Genomic DNA, 19,158 nt, shown 5'->3' with positions numbered 1-19,158 from the left:
ACTCCTATCCTGGTTTGGATGAAAGGAACTCAGATCATTTTAGCACAATTTCTAGGGATCTCTGTGGTTTCTACAGAACAGTTTTATCCTCAGGCTGCCAAAAAGTCTACAAATGGCTCCTGATGTGTCTAAATGGCTCTTGGCCACTAAGACTCATCGTACTCGTTCAGAGTTACAATAAAGGAGAGACTCACCACTTAAAGAATCCTGAATAGAAAACCATCGGAAAGATAGAGGTTGACACAAAATGAATGAATTTCCAACTCATTACTGACAGATGGAACAGAATAGGACTTTGTGGCAACAAGTGTACGAAATGTTCCTATAAAACTGTTCCTATAAATCTGCCAGCTGTTGGTTGAGGCAACATTTGCCCTGTTCTCATTAGTCAAGGCAAGCTCTCCTTCAAAGATAAAGCACTTCTTCCTGCACAGACTGAACAAGATAGAGAACTACAACTACAGAGAAATGTAAGAAATGTTTACCTGCTGCCTTAGAGTAACAAATTGTCATAAAATTGTAACTTTGCAACAGTATTACCAAAAGTCCAGACCTCTTTATCAAATTTACAAGTTAAAATAATGTGTCTTAACCATGAGACAGGAGAAGAAACAAAGTCACTGGAATTTCATATGGTATAGGAGTGAATTGTGGGTGCAGGCTGGAGTGAACACACACGTTGCTGGAGCAGGCAGAAATTTGCCGGGTGTGAGATTAATAAAGCATTCCTTCACAGGGTTCTATTTTGAGTTGTATGTGTGGCCACTATCTTATGGGATTCAATCATTTGGAAAAATGAGCAACAAAAAGCCTATTTTTAAATCTCTCAGCCAACTCTGTGTTTGCCTGCTCAAACCGTACCTGTCCTGAATGAAATACTGCATGTTGAGATCATTGATGAGCAGTGGATTCCTGAGCTTGGCATATTCCACAGCTTTGTCCAGAGGGAAACCTGAAAAATAGAAAGTGCATCAGAACCATTCATTATGTCCATCAGTCCAAGCTCAACCAGCCTTCACACATGACTGATGTGAGGATGATGATTTTTGATACACAACAGAGACTGAGTCAACTGTATTTGCTGCACCATATTCAATCATCATTTGAGACTGGTTGTAAGTTTTTCTTACATTTATTTCAAGAGCAGAAAAATACTTACTACAAAGACTCCATATGAAAAACTTCGATGAACACTATTTTTTACTCCACCAAGGAACGGCGGAATTATGTGGCGATAGGTGTACGTTTGTCTGTCTCTCTGCTACATTACTCAAAAAACAGACTAATGGATTTGGATGGTGTTTTTAGGAAGGTCAGAAATGACACAAGGACCAACTGATTAGATTTTGGCAGTGCTGCAGCTTATAGTCTGAATCCACAGATTTGTTAAAGATTTCTGTATCATCGCGAGAAGCAACGCAGCATCACTGTAAACTATGACAACAAGTGAACACTCCGTCAGCTGCCTGCTGACGATCACGATTGCGACCCTACTCCAAATCCACTGAAGGCTTATCAGGACTTATCCATCTGAAATAATACAAGGAACAATTGATTCGATAGTGGGGATGTTTCTAAGTCCCATCGATTCCCACCATCTGCTACATATTTAGGTCACGCAATTCAGGATTCGCCTGTGCTCAGCACAAGGTCAATTTGTTTGTGGGTACATCTATACTAAATGACCACTTTCTATAGCGCTGTGATTTCTGCACAATTTTCTCAAGATTTCAGCCGTTGTTTACCGATACGACAACTGAGCAGTCTTGACGGAGCACTGTGCTCTCTGAGTGCTTTACTTGTTCCTGATGTGGCTAAAATTAATTAACATTTATTCAGGGTCAGCAATTGATTGAATGTCTCTTAATGTAATGTTTTCACGGGATGTTACCAAATGTGGGGATTTTGGTCACATACGGTAGCAAATAACCCATTTGATGTTAAAGTCTTGAGTTCAGTTAGCTAATTGCAGGTGTTTGTCATACATTCTCTGTACCGCTCTGACTGAGAGCACAACACACATGTCTATGTAATTTTTTAAAGAAATATTAGCTTTCAAATAACAACATGGGATTCATACATTCCTCTAACCGACAGCAACACTCCAAACATTACATGAAATTAAAAATAGAGTGGAAAACATGCCCCTTGTGACCAACTGATCTGACTCAGGCCCACTGTGTCAGAAGGAAAAATCAGGCTTGTCAAGGCCTGGACTCTACAGATTTCTGAATGCGTTCTGTGGTATCTGGCACCAAGATTTTAGCAGCAGATCCTTTAAGTCCTGGAAGTTGCGAGGTGAGCTCTTAATGGATCAGACTTGTTTTTCCAGCACATACTACAGATACTTGATGGGATTGAGATCTGGGGAATTTGGAGGCCAAGTCGACACCTTGAACTGTTCGTCATGTCCTCAGAACATTCCTGAACCACGGCTGCAGCGTGGCAGGGAACATTATCCTGTTGAAAGAGAATATTGTTGCCATGGAAGGGTGTAAATCGTCTACAAAAATGCCAAAAACAGGCTTTATATGTTACTGTAACAATGACATGGACCCAATGTTTCCCAACAGAAAATTCCCCATGTTCCATAGCTCCGAACTAACACTCATGCGACTAGGTACAGTGTATATAGACACTGTGATGCACTGTGTGTTCTGACAACCTTTCTATAATAGCAGCATTAAGGTTTTCAGCAGTTTGTGCAACATTCGGTGCGATCAGACCACATTAGACCAGCTTTAAATCCATCCACACACATCAGTGAGCCTCAGGTCTCTATGACCCTGTTGCTGGGTCACTGATTCACCAACTATCCTTCTTTGGACCACGTTTGGCAAGTACTAACTGCTGCATAGTGGGAACAAAACACATGCTCTTTTGGGAATACTGACATCACAATTGTCTCTTGTCAAAGTCACTCATTTCCTCTTCTTGTCCTTTTTCCTGCTTCTAACTAAAGGAACTGAATGCTCATTTGCTGCCCGCATCTCAACAGGTGCCATTGTAACGTCATGTTTGAACTCTTAATGCTTAAATGCAAATGTGTGTGTGCCACGTGTTCACATCATGTACGATAAAGAATGCCTACTTGGAGAGGTGCATCGATCATATTTGTCTAGGAAGGCTTTTTTTGAAGACCAGACATGGTAGCCTGAGGACAAAAATTCATTACAAGCCTTTAAAGGATATTTCCAATCTCACAAGTCTCTCATGTTGCCCACTGAGACACTCTCATAAACTGGTACTGGTTGCTGTCAGCCTGACACAAACCTGGCATGCTCTCTAAAATATGGTAAATCTTTTTTGTATTTGTATTTCTCAAGAGGACATGGAATATTTATTTCGACAGAACAGATTTATATGCTGCTGCAGAAAGAAACTGCAATGTAATTTCATTCAAGCATCAGATGCCCATCTCAGTATGAAGATAAACTGGTTACTGCAGCAGCAAAGCATCTTACTACTTAACCCTAAATTTAATGTTCTCACAAATCGAATTGAAACACTTCAGGTCAAGACTGCGTTCTTACTTTCTACTGTCGCTTTATTCTTTTACACTGAGGTTGTCTGTGGTCACAAGCATCCAGGGGATTTGTTCCTGTATATAAAATAAGATTAAATCCCAAGTATGGAAGACCATATCCAACTTAAACCAGGCAGAAATGTACCTGGATGGTGACACCACATGTCCTGTAGGTGAAGTTCCTAAAGCACCATCCTCTATAAACCACTTAAACATCAGGCCACCTTCCTGCCACCATTTCCCCTAACAGGATGCTATTAACAATTGTAAAGTTTACCCTTGGAGTGGAAGGAGATGAGGCAGTCGCAGAGGGGCCATCTCTCCACGGGTTCTCCAGGATCACCTCCTCAGGAAATATGACTACATCAATGTAGTCAAACTTACAAAGGCGCTCCAAGATCTGAGTCATGGGCTTGGATTTGGATTTCTTCATCATGGCACATATGCCAACCACAATCTGTCGCTCGACGGCTGGTGGACAGAGAGGATAAAGAGAGATGAGAGGGGTCATTAAGAACGGAGAAAAATGCCAAAGTGGCTGGACAATGTAGAGGCCTAAAGAGATTGTTATTAAAAATATTACCTTCAACAGACTATAAACACTGATGGACAAATGTTGAAAAGTTCTATTTGTTTTTGGGGGGTTTTTGGGAGGGCTTTTAGCCTTACTATAAAAACAGGAAACAGAGACAGGAAATTGGGGAGTAGAGTTGGGGAATGACATGCAGCAAATGGCCAGGGGTCAGACTCAATCCATGGCCGCTGTGTCTGGGACTACAGCCCTTATTCATGGGTCACTGGCTCAACCCGCTGAGTTACCCAAGCCCATATTCTATTTTAATTAAATAGAAGCAAAATAAACAAAGCCACTGAAACCAAGTTTGTGTTGGAGTCAATTGCTATTCTAAATTTGTTACAAAGATTGTAATTTGTACAGACTGCTGCTTGAAGTCTAATCATGTACAATCAAGCATGACCAGTAAAAGAGGCCCACAAAGCACCAATGCACCGCAGATTATCCATTCTGATTTAGCTAACAATGTGACCTTTTCCTCAGGCCAAACTTCAAATCACTTTTCAACTTCTGGAAAGGCTTAAAGGACTTTAATCTTTCATTCTTTTCAGAAACTCAGTTTTTCATGATTAATGGTTCTACAGTCTGTGGACTGTTATCAGGACCTTTAAGTCAGTAATTGCTCCTTTTTGAAAAACCTGAAAATATTACAATTCATGCAACTGTGTTGAAACCTCACAAATGTTAAAACTATTACTAAAAATATATATATATATTGCTAAGGAAACCTTCATACCATCTGAAATGTAATGGGTTTACAAGATTATTTTCACAATGTAGCTTTTTGTCATTAATTGAGACGCTGTTACTAGATTTGCTGTGCTACTGTCTTGTTAAACAAAGCCAGTAGACGGATGAGCATGTAAAACAAAGACAGACATAACACAGAGACAATATCATGGCTGGTAATCAAGCAGCTAACACAACACTACCTAAGGTCCTTTTATAGCAACATGAGTACACAACAGCCCAGAGGCTTTACGGTGTTTATCTACTGCACTCTCCTCCTGCCAATCTTTGTATATTTTTGTCTCTGTTTCTTTTCCACTATACAACCTCAAATAAAACTTTCCTCTTTAAATGTCCAGATCTGCTTACGTTACTGCCCTAACAAATTACAATTACTGTGGCTTCTTGTTTCTGTTCCTCTTTTCCAGCATAAATAAACAATTATTAGTAAATATGTGCAGCTAATACTAATGCTGCTCATGAGTGTTTATCTGAAGTTACAAACATTGTTTCAGCAGTTGATCATTCATTTTTGTTGAAAAAGATTCACCATAAAATAATTTTAAAATGACAACATAACAAATTACTACTACACGCCACTGTGCAAGTGTACACTGGAGAACTTGGCTCTCTGCTGCGTGTACACCTGAATGTACCCCTGTGACTCACCGACTATCTTCATCATCCTCCATTTCCTCTTCTCGAAACATCTCGTTCTTCATGCCTGCCTCCATTTGGCCCATGTCCTGTTCGTCATCTTCACAGCCAACCACAAAACAGAGGAACGTCTCTGTGACTCCGCCCCCTGTTCTTCCCCTTGCCTGGTCCGTCACAGGGTTCGGACATCAACAGACCCCGACGTAGCATGGCTGCTTCAGGGGCCCCGCCCAGCAGGGAGTCAGATAACGGTGATGGCTGTTGAGCAGGAAAAACCCAGTCGAGCGTTGTACCGGAGCTAGATGACTGACACCTGAGAGCCTGGTGATAAAGTGAAGGGTCCTGTTGGCGTTTCTGAGCTGGCTGATAACAGCTTTCGACAGAGTACGTGCTGAGGTAGAAAAAGAGCAGCGGCTTGTCAGAGGAGGTAGGAAAGAGGGAGTGGACTCCACGTGTGTTGAGGTAGACAATCAGGATCCTGGTTGTAAAACTCCCTGTGGTCAGGACAGAGGAGGTCTGGGAGAAAACATGTCGCTGCCTAGGAGTGCTTCTTCACACGGGTTCACATTTGCACACCATTGTTCTTGCCCTAGGAAGAAACATGGCACAAAAGAAATTTGAGATACTTGTCGAGCAACCAGTTCAAAACAGCAACTTTTTGGTGAAAACTAGTAAAACACCAAACAGAACAACACGACTAACTGCAGATGCAGACGGCAGTTACAGCAATGTGAGTGAACTAGAAGAACTGATCTGAAAAACTACAGTACTGGGGAATGCAGTGTTGCTACATCCACCATCTGTGAAATAAATGTCAAGGCTGTAACATCAGCAACGCAACAGGAGAGCATTTCATTGAATCCTGAGGAAACTGGCGTGTTGCAGCACTGGAGTCAAGAAATATTTGACTGTTTGCCAATTCTGTGACCAAGTATCCCTGTTTTGTTGACTACTGAAATATTTAATTGCGAGATAACTGTGTTTTTATTTACTGATCGTTTTCCCGGTCCACAGTCAAATGGCATTTACAGACACTTAAGGTTTTTGCATCATCAAAGAGACATCACAATAATTAACCAGAAAATGTAAATCACCTGGTTTAAAATGGAAGTAGAGGAATAGATAAATGATTGTTCCTGTTTTGTGAATGGGAGGTTCAGTAAAACAAAATTACTTATCTTGTAAAACAAAAAAGTATTACTTTTTTAAAAGTATTTATTTGTGTGAAATACTTAGTGTCTCAAGTAGCAATTACTGTGAAATTCACAACATTGTGACAAATGCATAATGTACGCATAAAAGTAAATAAATAGGAAATTAGTTGATATAGAAATAAAACTGGAAGCAAAACTAAAGTTCAGGTGCTGGTAGATGAGACATCAGCGAAAAGAGATAATAATGAGAATGTAATACCACAGTGATAATGCAGTTATTGAATTCAATGCCAGCTTTATTCTTTTTGTGTACACCACAGAGAAATGTGTAAACAAAAAAAAAGGGAACTCCAATATTGTATCAAATGTTTAAATCAGATTCAATTAATAGCCTGTTTGTTTGTTTCCCTCACATCAAAGACATCGCTTCAATCAGCCCATGATGGCCCCATGGGTGATTTAAATTTCACTCAGCCAGACTCCTTTGGGTGAAACGAGCATCAGCATCATTTCCATCAATGGCACTTCATTTCCTAATCAATATCACCTGCCACTAACACATTTACACATTTATCACTCACAAAATCCTCATTTACTCCACATGAGCCAAGTGAACTCTTTCATTTTCCAAAGAGACAGGCTGCTGTGTGTTGTTGCCATGACAACAGAGCCTAAACTAGACTGTCCCTCTATTGTGTCGTGTATTTATACTGCTTTATTCTGGTTTGCATTTCACTTTCAGATGCGCTCAGTTATCAACAGCCTTGATGCAGTTACTTTTATGATTATTATTACATCATAACATTTTTTAAACACTTGAACATGGACATCTTTAAATTTTGCAGCTTTCTAACCTAAAATATATCTAATAAAATGAAATTCTGCTCATTTGTTGCCCTTGCTAAAAGGCACAACCTCCATTCTGTAATTATTCCTACACCTAAACCTCACTGATATATACAAATACTTTCAGTTGCAATGAGCAGGTATTTTCCCTGAAAAATGACTTAATGGCTAATCAGTTATGAAAAATAGTTATGAAAAAATATGGTATACGTAAAAGTGGAAACACTGCTTTTAATGGCGGAACAAAAGCCATTAAAATATTAATAAAAGTTTCCTTGAAAATATGACTGATTTCAACCTGTAACCTTTACTGTAGGCGCAGTACCATGTGCATAGATGGTTAAACCACAATGCAGATGTATCTTTTATGAATTGTGTAAAAGTGTATTTTGTCAGTTTTCCCTGAGTTGGTTTGCTGTTCTTCTATACATTTAATGGTTGTGCTCATCACAAGCCTGCTTCGCTACTTACTAAAATACCACTGAAGCTGATTCTGCAATTGTTTTGAAATTTCCCCTTCCGTGTTTTGTTTTTCTTTTTTTAAACAGAGGCATTCTGGGAAATGGAAACAAAGATATCTGCTGTTTGTTGTTCTACTGATTAAGCAGCATTCTGATCATCTTAAATAGCAAATACACCATTCAAATACAGCTAGTACTTTAAATACATAGACTACCATTCAAAAGTTTGGGGTCACTCAGACAGTCCTCATGCTTTCCATGAAACCCTAACCCTAACCCTCATACTTTTGTCCATGTGCTAGCATAAGGGTTTTTGAACCATCAATTGGTCTTTTAACATGTTTAGCTAACACAGTGTAGTATTAGAATGCAGGAGTGTTGCTAGAAATGTTCCTCTATACCCCTATGTAGATATTCCATTAAAAAGCAGCCATTTCCAGCTACAATAGCAGGGTTCTCGCCAGCGCATTTCAGCATAACAGGCCGTTACGCTGTCGTAACGGGCCGTTACGCTGTCATTTACCCCAATTTCCACATATATATACATATATATATATATATATATATATGTGTGTGTATATATATATATACACACACCGGGCTTTGCAAAAGTTCTGTTACACTTGCAAAATGCAAGCAAAATGAACACAAAGACTTTTTGGTGCAATAAGATAATTTTTTATTTTCCAAATATTTCAATATATGTGTTAATGATAATATTAATCAGAAATGTGGCCACCCAAAAGTTTTATCTTATTGCACCAAAAAAATCTTTGCGTTCATTTTTGTGAATGTCTCAACAAGTGTAACAGAACTTTTGCAAAGCCCGGTATATATATATAAGCTATATGCGCGTGCGGGAGGACCTGCCGTTACGCTGTTAAAAAAAATCCTGGTGAGAACCCGTAATAGTCATTTACACATTGAAAAAACAGTTTTCTTTCAAAATAAGAACATTTCTAAGCAACCTACAACTTTTGAATGGCAGTTTAGGTCAAGAAAAAAATATTGACAAGGCACTGAATGCAAACAAACTGCAAGCACAAGAAGTAAACCTCAAGAGCACAGAAAAAAAGTGGGAAGTGACAAATCTGAAATGTCACACTGTCTTAAAAATACTTTTACTTTCACTTCAGGCTTTCTCCTGCTTTAGAACAAGCCTTGGGTGGGCGACTACCACGGCTAAGCAAGTGGTATATTTCAAATCAACATCATGGTTTGAAATTCCGTGCAACTAGCAAATCTGCAATTTGTTGTCTCAGCTGTTTAAATCCATGCAGGCCTTCAGGTGTGACAGTCATGCTTTTGATGACATTTCATGTGCTAATACTCCATCACGTTTTAAATCTGTTACACAGTAAATACTGAACTGAAACTGCAAAACAGGCTGCACTATCTGCCAGAAAAATCGCAGTTAGATATCTGCACCACATCATTCAGGCCTTGTGACTCTCATGACAGTCAGCATGATCAGTCTGTGTACCTTATTCCACTGAAATATATTCAATTAGCTGTTATTTTCTAAAACATAATGGACTGAAATTTTGTACTATGCATGAAGAAATTAAATCTCAACTAATAAAAACTGGTCTAAAAATGGACATGTTATGTTTTAATCTCATTTCTTATCATTTGGCTGCTGGCAATATTCCTCTGGTGCAGGTTAAATCTCTTTGAGGGTGCCTAAAATGCATCTGTGGTAGATGCACACTGTCTTCTGTGAGCATACCAAGAAAAGTCTCAGCGTTAGAAGATTTTGGCAAGATTTTTTGAGTCAACTAATTAACAAACATTGTCTTGTGTAAGCACAACAATCCTTGAAACATTTTCCAGCAACAGAGAAACAACTTAACACTTCATATCTTACAAACACACTAGAGCAACAGAAGTTGATGCATTTTCTCTTTAGGGCACTGTGCCAGAAATCCAACACTTGTTTATCTATGAACAATGGCCAAAATTCATCAAACATTTGCAGGTGTGATGGGTGTCAGTGCTCATCTGTTAGGTGATTTGACACCACACAATAAAGAAACAAAGCTGTTGTGTCATTCCCCTGTAACTCAGCCACAGCCCCTCAGCAATGTGTGATACGAAGCCAAGCGAGAAGCAGAAACCGACTGATGATTGTAACACTCCACACGGCCAAATCCAGTTCATGTGTCACATAAGCATAAACACCACCGCCATGCCGACCCTTCCACCAATGCCAAACAGCTGACTCGAGGGGAAAAGCCTCCAGAAACAGGCGGGTGGATCATATCACCTCTCAGTGATGGCCCACAATCCAACTGTACACTCTATGCAGTCTTTAAATGGCTGTCGGACCTTATTTAAAGTCACTTCCACTCACATACAGTGCAGATTACTTTACTGCCACCGCGAAATTTTCTGTGTGCTAAACAGCAGACACTGTCTTCCCTTGTTCTGGACTTTCTGCCAGGACATACCTCTGCTGAATCTCACCTCAGATCCAGCCTAACCTTGGTACCCAGAAATAACTGTCCTCTTCCGCAAGACAGGAACTGAGGGGTGGAGCCGCGGCACGGGGGCTGGGTGCCAAGGGCCAGCAGTGCTACCCATAGATAACTCATCATTACTATCCTCCAAGGTGATGACAAGCTGCACTAAACTCAGAGGAAGCTCTTCTTGTGGCCCGGGGTTGAAGAACACTAACGGAGATAAACTTGTAAATAAATACCTATAGCTGCTGTGAGTGTTCCCACTGAGCCTCTGAGTATTCAGCTGTGACAAGGACATGACCTTTAGCATGCTGCTGGCGCTGGCAAGATAAAGAGCCACTACATCACAAGCAACACACAGCATGATGGGCAGAAACACATGTATGCAAAGACTTCACACCAGCTGCTTCTAATCACGCACATTTTAATGAACATCCAGAATAGATCCGATTATTCTGCCAATAAAAATAACTACAAGTAAGAAGCGTGAAGTGAGAAGAGTTGGTGTATTGGTTTCATTCATTATTAATTAACACCACTATTATAATTTTTCCAGGTATACGGAATACTAAAACAACATTTCCCCAGAAAATTAATTCCTGTAACACCTGATTTGCATCTAGAAGGTATCCATGGTGCACAAACAAGTTGTGTCACTGCTCACCTCCCATAGGTGGTTAACGTTCTGACAAAATCCAAACGAGTCTTAATTATTCATTGTGAGTTTTTTCTCTCAAAATCCTGAATATCAAAAGAGCTATTTCCAGTTCAGATAGTGATGCAACACCTATGCATCATTTTTGTTTACACCTTTTGTTAACAAAGTTAGGTTTGACCTTCAGGTGTGCTCTGCTCCTGCTGTGTTATACTAGTATTTGTTTCCTTGGAGGTTCCTGTAAGGTTGTCAAAATCATCTTATTTCAGGGATTCCTGAGCCCAGGTGGTTGAGACGTTAGCAAAAGAACAGAATACACTGCCGGTGAGGATTTTAAACAAATAGTCGACCCCTATGGTTCTCACAGGGCCTACAGTGATATGAACCAATATCTGGAAACAATGTATATTTCTAGTAAAAATTTGAATCTTGGTGTCAGAAGAGAAAATAACACAAACAAGCCAACACAAAATGCCTTTATTTATTTATGTTTTATATGTATTTATTTAAAAAGAGACCTTTTACCATTCATCCCCCTGTAGTCCATCTATGGACTCAAGCAGCATTTCGCCCACATCATTATCTGGGTGGTTGCACGTTGTGACTAACAGCCAGTCAAAACGTGCAAGCACCCAGATAATGATGTGGGCGAGATGCTCCTTGAGTCCATAGATGGACTACAGATATAGAGAGGCAGATGTATTACAGCCAAAGTAGGGCATTTTGAAAATAGGATATTTTCTTGGGAATCCATGAAACAAAATAACAAAACCTGATATTATTATGATTCTGGTTTTGATTATTACCTCCGTCAGGAGGTTATGTAATCACCGGAGTTTGTCTGTCTGTTTGTCTGTTAACAGCATAACTCAAAAAGTCATGGACGGATTTTCACCAAAATTTTACAGAATGTCCAGAAGAGCAAAAGTAACAATTGATTAGATTTTGGAGGTGATCCGGATCACCGTCTGGATCCATGATTTTTTTGAAGGACTCTGTACAATTGAGAGATGGCCTGGCGGAGGTCTGTGCCAGGCCAGTAACCCAACTGAGCCTTATTTTTAACCACACAGTTCTTCTTTGAAACTAAACGTTAGTTTACTGAAGCAAACAGCATCACTATGTCTTTGATATACCTACACTAACACCATAAGCATTTTTTAAGAACTATTTTCCCAAAGAAAAGTAAAATCTATGTTTCGATTCTATATTCTGAAAAAAATATCGTTTTATTGCATCGAATGAGAGGCTGTCACAAAACGATAAGAATTCCCGATGAGGGTATTATTTCAACAGCTATAGAAAATTTTATAAATAATATCAAGGCTTTAAATCATTTTCATCTTTAATTTTGTTCACTGCGTGTTTTGGTACTGTGGGGGAAATTAATTACAATCAAAGTGCAGATGCAGGAAAGTGATGAGCGACTCTAAACAAAATTTGAAAAGTATACAGAAGAACAACTACACACAACGGACAATGAGAAGACAACCAGATGAACTGATGACCTAAAGATCCACAAGGAATCTGCCATCAGTACTATGGCAACTGAAACAAAGGCACTGACAGAAACTAGTGAACACAGTTGTGTCTCGCTGTTACCTGTCAGCTCCTCCAACATGGTTTTGGATGACTGCAGCCGCTGCAAAGTGTTGTAGCAACTACTATCTAACTGCATCTTGTTCTTTTCTGTTATCTGGCAGGTGGCAATGAATGTTATGATTTAATACACATTATTATGTTGGAGTATCAACTACATGGTTATTGGTGCTGGATTATTTACAGTATGTGTATCATTACTTCACCAAGGAAAGGTGTGGAGTTATGTGACAACCGGCATTAGTCTGTCTGTCTGTTAGCAACATTACTCAAAAACGGACTAACGACTTCGAGGAAAATTTCAGAGAAAGTCAGAAATGACACAAGGACCAAGTGATTCGATTTTTCAGTGATGTGACTTATAGTTTAGATCCACGGATTTGTTAAAGATTCCTGTATCATTGTGAGATAGCGGCACTGTAACTATGACAACAACTGAAAACTACATCAGCTGCCTGCTGATGATTGCATGATTAAGATCCAACTACAAATTCACCACTGTGGACTTATCAGGACTTATTCATCAGAACAACTGATTAAATTGTAAGAGAGGGTTTCTGAGTCCCATCAATTCCCACCGCCTGCTAGATATTTGCATGATTCGGTATCCGTACATCACGTACACATGCATAACACACGTCTGTGCTCTGTGCAAGGTCATTTTGTTTGTGAGTAAATCTAAATTAAAAGGCCACATTCTATGTTGCGGTAATTTCTAATCATCAGTAACTAATAAACAAGTGTTGTGTTTCTAAAAAAAGAAATGCTGCATTTCTGACAATGCTAAATGGAGGAATAAACAGCCTTGGAGGATTACCGCGCTCTCTGAGTGCTTTTCTAGTTAACATTAGATCAAAATGACATTTTTTTTTCAAATGTAACGTTGCCATCAGTGCAGGTACAATGCGACACTTAACCTAATGTAATGAAAGTCCTGAAAGTACAGCTTGTTTCTGTGCTTTACAGGCCATCACAAGCTGCGTTCAGGACTGAATTGAGATGCAGTCATTTGTTGACACCAGCAGGTTCTACTGGAAACATAATTGACTCACATTTCCTTTAAATGAAGACAAAACAAAAGAGGCAGAGAGAGGAACCAGACAAAAATCAGCAAACAAACAAGCGCTACAGTCTCCCATCTGTCAGTTATATTGTTCCCCTCAGAAGATAGAAGCCTCTATCACCCATGAATAAATTACGGCGGATTAAAAACATCCCCAGCTGGAACCTGTGGGTCCTTTTCCAAGGATGACTCAACTCTGTCATCACAGCCAGGCTGGAGATCAACAACACGACTCCAATAAAAGGCTTTTAACCTTTGAGACTGTCTGCCACAGTTAACCCGTGTCACAGGTATAATGGAGAGGAGCTGCTCATTAGCTCGTATTCACTATCACTGCTTCACTGATAAGATACTGAATGAAAAACATGGAGACGCCCTGTGCAGCAGTTTATCTGTCAGTTATGGACTATTATATCTGGTGCACAGATTTAATGATTGTTGGCTACTGAAGAACAAGAAAAAGAAGAACTGAATGACATCAATTGTCAGTAAAAAGAAAGTTGAACTGACACTTTCAAGGTAAAGCCCAGCAGCACAGCTTCATTATGAAGAAAAGAATAGCCACGAGAGGAGTGTGTTATCTTGAGAGCATTTATGACTAAATCATTAACAAAGCTGTGAATTATTACATCCAATAAAACCTGCTGCTGAGTTGCAGGTGACCATCAGCCCTGAAAATATCACCGCCGAGGGACAGATTACATGCTGGTGATGTTATCAGGATACAGCTACCAGCGGAACAGCAGCTTCTACAAACGCATAAATCCATTATGCAGTGAACGCTTCAGAAATTAGGTTTGTTTGCAACTACAAACTGCCGTCATTACTGAAAACAGAGCTCATAAACGGCTGCTGGTGCACCACAGGCCCTGCAAAACAGGCCCATTAGTCCTCAGTGATCAACCAAATCATTACTCACTGCTGGAGATGAGAGCTATGCAGGGTTTATAAGATGATTTATGGAACGCGGACAGATAAAAGACTTTCTTTTCCCACTCCAGACCTTCTGATTAATAACTTTGGTCGAGTACACAGCTTTCAGAGCTACAATAAAATGTAACTTTATAAGGGTCTCTGGAGAATCAGAGCAGCAGCAACAAAAACACAGAAATACAACAAAAGATAAACAGATGAGTTGGAAAAAAATGTAATGTAAAATGTAGCAGATGGAATTGAAGAATGGAACACAGGTGACAATTTCACATCATCTTTGCCCATTTAATAAAGAACAACAGACCCACGGGTGATGCAGAATAGTTTTCTTTTTGTCTGTTAATTTGATTTAGGACACTACAATAGTGTTTATGTGTACTCTGAAAATAAAATAAACCTCTATTAACCATTTTATGGTTTCTTCAATTTTCCTGTCATAAGACCACACTGTTGTTTATGTTCTGGCTTTTTTGTTTAACTCTCATTATACTCTCAGTCCTCTATCACTTCAGTTTGACAGCAAAGCGGCAACTGGAGCGTTTCGACCACTTTATATGACATTCTGTTATAATGGTGTTGTAGCATTATTATTTTTTATTGTTCTCTGGCAAAGAAACACTGTCTAAATGTCTATTTTTTTCAGAGTATCTTATAGTTTCTTTCTTTCACTGTAGTCCATATCAGCAGCTCTTTTATTTTTAAAAGTGGTTTATAAATTATGAACAAATAAATTGGTGGTGCTGTACTGGGTCAGGAAGAATAATGTTGGCAGTTTAAAAATGCAGAAAATACAAAGTCAGTTGCTCTTGAAGGATAAGGCTAGTCCTCAGTAAAAATGTGAACTTCTTATTAATGATGTCCTTAATATTGGTCACAAGTCCAAAGAGTATCCAAGCACTGTTTTAAATAGAGAAATCCGTCATTAACACATAGATAAACAGACGCATTTCATCTCAGAGTCTTCACAAGGGTGTCACTAAGGACCTTCATTACTAATAAGAGGGCTAGTCATTACTGAATCATGTTTACTAATTTTTGCATTAGGGCTGAATGACAGGCAAAGTGAAATACGTGTTCACCATAAGGAGCTATTTTGCAAAGCAATTAATCAAATTAGTTGTGTTGGTCTCACTAACTTTGCAGTAGAACCCGACTAATACTGGAGCTTGGGGAACGATGCTAATTTCTAAAGAGTAAAAAAAAAAATCACATTATAAAATAATACATTGACTGATATTTGTTTTGCATATGTATATACACCAGTCAGCCACAACATCATGGCCACTAACAGATGAATAACATCGATCATCTTGTTATAATGCAACCTTTCGCTGGGAAACCTTGAGTCCTGACATTCATGTGGATGTTTGACATGTTCCACCCTCCTAAACAGCTCAAGCAACCCTCCAACCCTCCACCCTCCATGACAACAGCAGGCCTTGATGCCAGCTGCCACCCTCAGCAGGACAATGCACCCCGAAACACCACAAAAACTGTTCAGGAGTGGTCTGGGGAACAAACACAGCTAAGGTGTTCAGCTGGGTTCCACCCTCTCCACATCCAAATTGTACTGAGCATCTGTGGGATGTGCCAGGATAGGTCCCACCCTGTAACCAATAGAATTCACTGCACTGGGATGTTGGCAGTGAATTCCATTGCCCCACTGGGTCAAAGGAGTTTTAACATCATAAAGGGACCAACACAGTGTTAGGCAGGTGGTTATAATGTCATATCTGATCTGTGTGTAGTATAGTTGAATGCTGACCAGGGGAAGTGATGGTGTCACTGTTATTTAGTTTCCAGCATTTTATTTCATAAACTAGTTAGAAGCTTACTTTGAAGACACCCTTTGACTCCACATCACTATACACACTCTGCTACATGTGCTGCAGACAGTAAACAGTGGAGCCCCTGTGCTGGACAAACCTTATGATGACACCATTTCTGAATCAACCTAAACATTGCTTTCTGCATTATGTTTGGCAAAAAACAACAACAATCATATCTGCGTATATCAACATATCTTGCTCGGCCAGGCTCTACTTTGCAATATTCTGAACACTGAAGTCACATTCACTAAGAGGTCAGCGGTGATACTTCAGGTTTCTTACATTGACAAAGTGCTGGTTCACAGACCACATCTGGACCAAACACTACAGGTGTCCAGCAGCCTGTTTAAAACCACAACCAGCGTCTCACACATAGACTGTATATACAGTCTATGGTCTCACGTCTCCACACAACGAAATGAATGAACCAGTGGGAGGTTTAGTAGAAAAACGTGGCTCCTGTGGGACAAAAAGACGCTCATAATAAAGCAGTGCGTCGGCCTGCTAACTCCTCACTGCTGCTGACACTTTCACTGCGCCTACCACACGTTCAACAGTTCGTCTACTTTTGTTCATACCGCACCAAACGCAAAATGCCACTTTTTCCGACCGCAGGACTCAAAGCTCCGCCGAGAGGAGAAAACACAAAGAATAACAGCCAGCGACGGAGACAGACTCACCGGCGGGAGACAGCAGGGAGTCAGCGGGCTGCTCTCTTCCTTGTTTCCACTGAGCTGAAGGAAGCTGCCGCTGCCTTTCTGTAGTTCAACTCAGACTGAAGTTGTGAGCTACACCGTAAAGTTCATGTCCGGTCAGCGCCACTCTGTTTGGCTTCCTTCCTTCTCTTTTTTTCTTCACGGTTTTTTTTTTTCAAATAATTTTTTAAATAAAGTTTTATGTTTGAAAGTGCGTCATCACTGCCATCTAGCGGCAACAGCGGCGCACTGCAGCACTGCAGCCTGCAAGGAGAGAGATGAGCCCTTTGTGAAATAATACAGTGAAATACAAACACAGGCCTGTTGTAGACACACAGAGAGAATGTTTGGACGGCCAAGCACTTCATTTCTTGCATTATGATGCATTTTCATACAACCATTTATGCCATTTCTGCATCAGTTTATGGTGTAAATGTATTTATTTATGTCAAGGTTCGAATCCCTCTATCCAGGAGCTGTTATGCGGGGCTGTCAGGGACATTATTCGGAATTACCTGTCACACACACATATGAAATGCTCTTACATACATTACTGAAACATTCTCACATAAACAACTGAAAAATTATTCTCTCACATACACGACTGAAACGCTCTCACACACACCACTGAAACGCTCTCACACACACCACTGAAATGCTCTCATATACACTACTGAAACGCTCCCACACACACTACTGAAACGCTCTCACACACACACTGAAACGCTCTCTCACACACTACTGAAACACTCTCATACACTCTACTGAAACATTCTCACACACTACTGAGATTTCAGTGTAATAGGAAGGTGTTTCAGTGTAACAGGAAGGTGTCTTAAAAGTGGAAGTTTAGGCCATTTTTCTTCTTTTAAGCATTCTGGGGACGCTCATGGTGGATAATCACTGGAGGGAATGCCGTGAAGAGTGTTAAGTGACAGTGCTAATAATGAATTTTCATCTAGTCTTTAGTTTTTTTTGTTTTTTAGTGCAAACTTTATTATATGACGTGAAAGGGAATGAAGAGAATGTAATACATTTTTTTCAAGTGCTTTGCAGTTTATTGAATTGCTTCAGAGAAATGAGCCCAATAATTTTGACCAAGAACATTTCAAAAGAGTGCTTGATGACTATACAAGAACTTTATCTGCTCGACATGCGGTGGTGTCCAGATATGATCCTTCAAATAGGGACATCTGTCACCTACTGAATCGCTGCACAGGTGTTTGCTTCAAGAACACGAGGCCAGGCAGAGGTCTGCTGATGCAAATTTGTTACCCCCAACAACCTTCACTGGTCAACCTGGTCATCCCAGATACACCATAACCAGTCAACAGATTTCTCACTGTCTATTGGCATGACATGGCAGAGAATTGCATCCTGCTTTGGGATAAGTCGAAGAACTCTGCACAGACACAGACAACTACTGGCATTTGAACCACAGAGATATGCAGTTATGTCAAATCAAGAACTGGATACCCTTGTGACTGTGATATTACAGAATACCCCAAATGCAGGGGAAACTTATGTTCTTGGAAGCCTGAGATCACGCCACATAAGGATCCAGCGTTGGCGGGTCAGAGAAAGCCTTTATCGAGTGGATCCCATTGGGCGATCATTTCCACGTTGCCATGCTGTAAGGCGGAGGGTCTACAATGTTCAGTCCCCCAACCAATTATGGGAAGCTCACAATGAAAGACTTTCCAAGATCAGTAAAGGTGCCATGCCACACCATTAACTCTTGTGGGTCGCTTTAATTTACGACCCTATGTGGTCACCAGAGGACATAAATGTCATCCCACAAAAACTGCTATAAAAATAAAAACATTTTTGAACATGTTTTTGCTCAAATCATTCAAACAACTTCAGTCCTAATCCAAAATATCAAATATTTAATCATGTCTTTTATTTTAACCTTTACATGCCAATTTGATTACATGATGTTACTGTTTTTATGAGAAAAAAACCATATAGTTAT

The 19,158-nt window shown here is 39.9% G+C and overlaps 1 protein-coding gene across 1 annotated transcript in view; it reads right to left on the bottom strand.

The window, feature by feature from the left end:
- ppip5k1b (diphosphoinositol pentakisphosphate kinase 1b) overlaps positions 1-17,336 on the bottom strand; it is a 67,746-nt gene extending 50,410 nt beyond the window's left edge. The window contains 6 exon segments of the mRNA XM_051952394.1: positions 862-952; positions 3,804-3,860; positions 3,863-3,997; positions 5,503-5,605; positions 5,607-6,075; positions 17,169-17,336. Coding sequence (XP_051808354.1) covers positions 862-952; positions 3,804-3,860; positions 3,863-3,997; positions 5,503-5,605; positions 5,607-5,696 — 476 coding nt within the window. The 5' untranslated portion in view covers positions 5,697-6,075; positions 17,169-17,336.
- Between the last annotated feature and the right edge of the window lie 1,822 nt (positions 17,337-19,158).

This window comes from Acanthochromis polyacanthus, chromosome 8, assembly GCF_021347895.1.
Source record: "Acanthochromis polyacanthus isolate Apoly-LR-REF ecotype Palm Island chromosome 8, KAUST_Apoly_ChrSc, whole genome shotgun sequence".
Classification (NCBI taxonomy): domain Eukaryota; kingdom Metazoa; phylum Chordata; class Actinopteri; family Pomacentridae; genus Acanthochromis; species Acanthochromis polyacanthus.
This window is presented reverse-complemented; position numbering and strand designations above follow the sequence as displayed.